At 33.8% G+C, this 2,038-nt stretch overlaps 1 protein-coding gene across 1 annotated transcript; it reads right to left on the reverse strand.

Moving 5' to 3' along the window:
- Positions 1-110: 110 nt before the first annotated feature.
- TRIADDRAFT_34394 (uncharacterized protein) lies at positions 111-1,510 on the reverse strand (the record flags this gene model as incomplete). The annotated part of the gene is made up of 5 exons (XM_002118521.1): positions 111-272; positions 384-449; positions 860-918; positions 1,014-1,110; positions 1,406-1,510. The coding sequence occupies 5 exons, from the start codon at positions 1,508-1,510 to the stop codon at positions 111-113; spliced, it is 489 nt and encodes a 162-aa protein (XP_002118557.1).
- Between the last annotated feature and the right edge of the window lie 528 nt (positions 1,511-2,038).

The raw sequence follows: 2,038 nt of genomic DNA on the forward strand, positions 1-2,038 counted from the left end.
GCAGCAATGTCTACGCGGCTAGTCCGACACTACCAGCTGCTCCAGAAACTAGCACTGTTTCTCTACATCGTCATAATTAGTCATAATTATATTATCCGTTATAACTATCTTTAGTATTTATAATAATAGTACAATAAAAGGAATACACTATACGATCTATACCCTATTTGAGTACTAGCTTTAGCTATTAATGCCATATGAGCAGTTCCATATGACACTAAGCCTGCGGTTGCATCTTGTAAGCTGACGTTATCGGGTAATTTCCATACCGACTTCAATTAAGTAACAAAAATAGTTCAATTTAATGTCTACTTGTGTTATTTCATTGTAACTAATGCAATTGTATTCTTTCTTATACTCTAAAATAGTATGCATGAATTTACCTTAGTATAGTTAACACACTCGTCCGCATATCCTCCTAAGTGCATCGGAGCGATAACCCTATCTCCCTGTAGTAAAATACGGTTATTCGTATTATTAATATTTTAGTAATAAATGGCACTAGCTAGAGGCTATTTAAATAATCAGTTCCTGTAGTTTAATTGTGCTAGCGTACTTTTATCAGTGCTTAACAAGGTCTATACTACGTTATAATTTATGTATACAACTTTCCTATGTATTGAGTAGACATTAAAAAATCGAACGCAAATTTATTTATTCACGTTTTAAAAGTTTATCAATAAACTGTTAAGGGATATATTTCATTGTACGTGTTCAACACAATTTTCAACAGTACAGTCTACCTAACTTTACGATAGTCTGACCTACAGTAAGATATGCAATTATGCATCGCACAGTACAATCTTAATCAATCAATCGATAATATATGAGAAAATATTACTTTCTACTTCTAACTTACGATTTGATATCCGGTTACATCTCGTCCAACTTCTATGATAGTTCCTGCAGGTTCACATCCTAATTATCATGTAATTAATCAATCTTTAAGCTTGGAATGTTAAACAATTTATAATAGTAGACATAAATCTATGAATTGTACAGTATATTTCAACCTGGAACAAAAGGTAGTTCAGGACGTTCTTGATATAGTCCCATCGATTTTAGAATATCTGCATAATTGATGCCACAATATTCGACTTTTATTCTCACCTGTATAAAATAGGAGATGGAATTGAAGATTACAGTAACTTTATCTTTACTAATAATAATTAATTTAAAAGTTTCTAACTGGCTAATCGTTTCTCTCGTATTAACTTGCCATAATTCAATTTATTCGTGTACAATCGATAAATTACAGCAGCTATCCACTATGGCATTACTTATCGTATGCAGTAAGATTAAGATTAAAAGTACTAACAACTCTTACAGATTGATTTAATTCACCTAACGTGAATGCACTAGATACAGTACATCGATTACAGAACTATCACTGTCCTTTATCGACCTCGCTATTTTGCAATGGCTGACGAGATAAATCTTTCATAACCAGAGGCTTCTTCAGCTCTTCGCATACGACCGCCTGATACGAGCCACCGGAGGTATCGATCATTGATAGATTTGTCTTGGATGCAGACCTTAAAAGATATTCAGGAGGTGATGATATTGTTGGTTTTTCCTTAGTAGATAAAGCCATTGCTGCCGATGAAGAGTAGCGTAAGATTTAATACCGAATTAATAATCGACGATCACAAGAGGAGATCACTTAACTTTGTTGACAAAGGTATAGTATAGAAGTTCTTTTCATCTTTATTGACCTTAAGTTGAAGATGTGACCTCAAGATTCTGCCAAAACAGAATCCGAAATCACGAGTACGTATATACGAGTATGTTCACACGATTTACCCTAGTGAAAAAGTACAGTAGCGTGCAGTATTTGTTCGTAGCTCGCGATGGGATTGTGAATATTACTACGCATGCTAATTATCCACGCACGCGACATTTTCCATCAATAAAGTCAATAAAGAGACTGGCACTAAATTCTATAGTATATTATACGAATTCAGTAGTTAAAGCTCTGAACTCGTAGATGCACGTTGCAATGTTGCATATGTCATACACTATTAAATTATGTATTACA

This window comes from Trichoplax adhaerens, genomic scaffold (assembly GCF_000150275.1).
Source record: "Trichoplax adhaerens TRIADscaffold_157 genomic scaffold, whole genome shotgun sequence".
Lineage (NCBI taxonomy): Eukaryota > Metazoa > Placozoa > Uniplacotomia > Trichoplacea > Trichoplacidae > Trichoplax > Trichoplax adhaerens.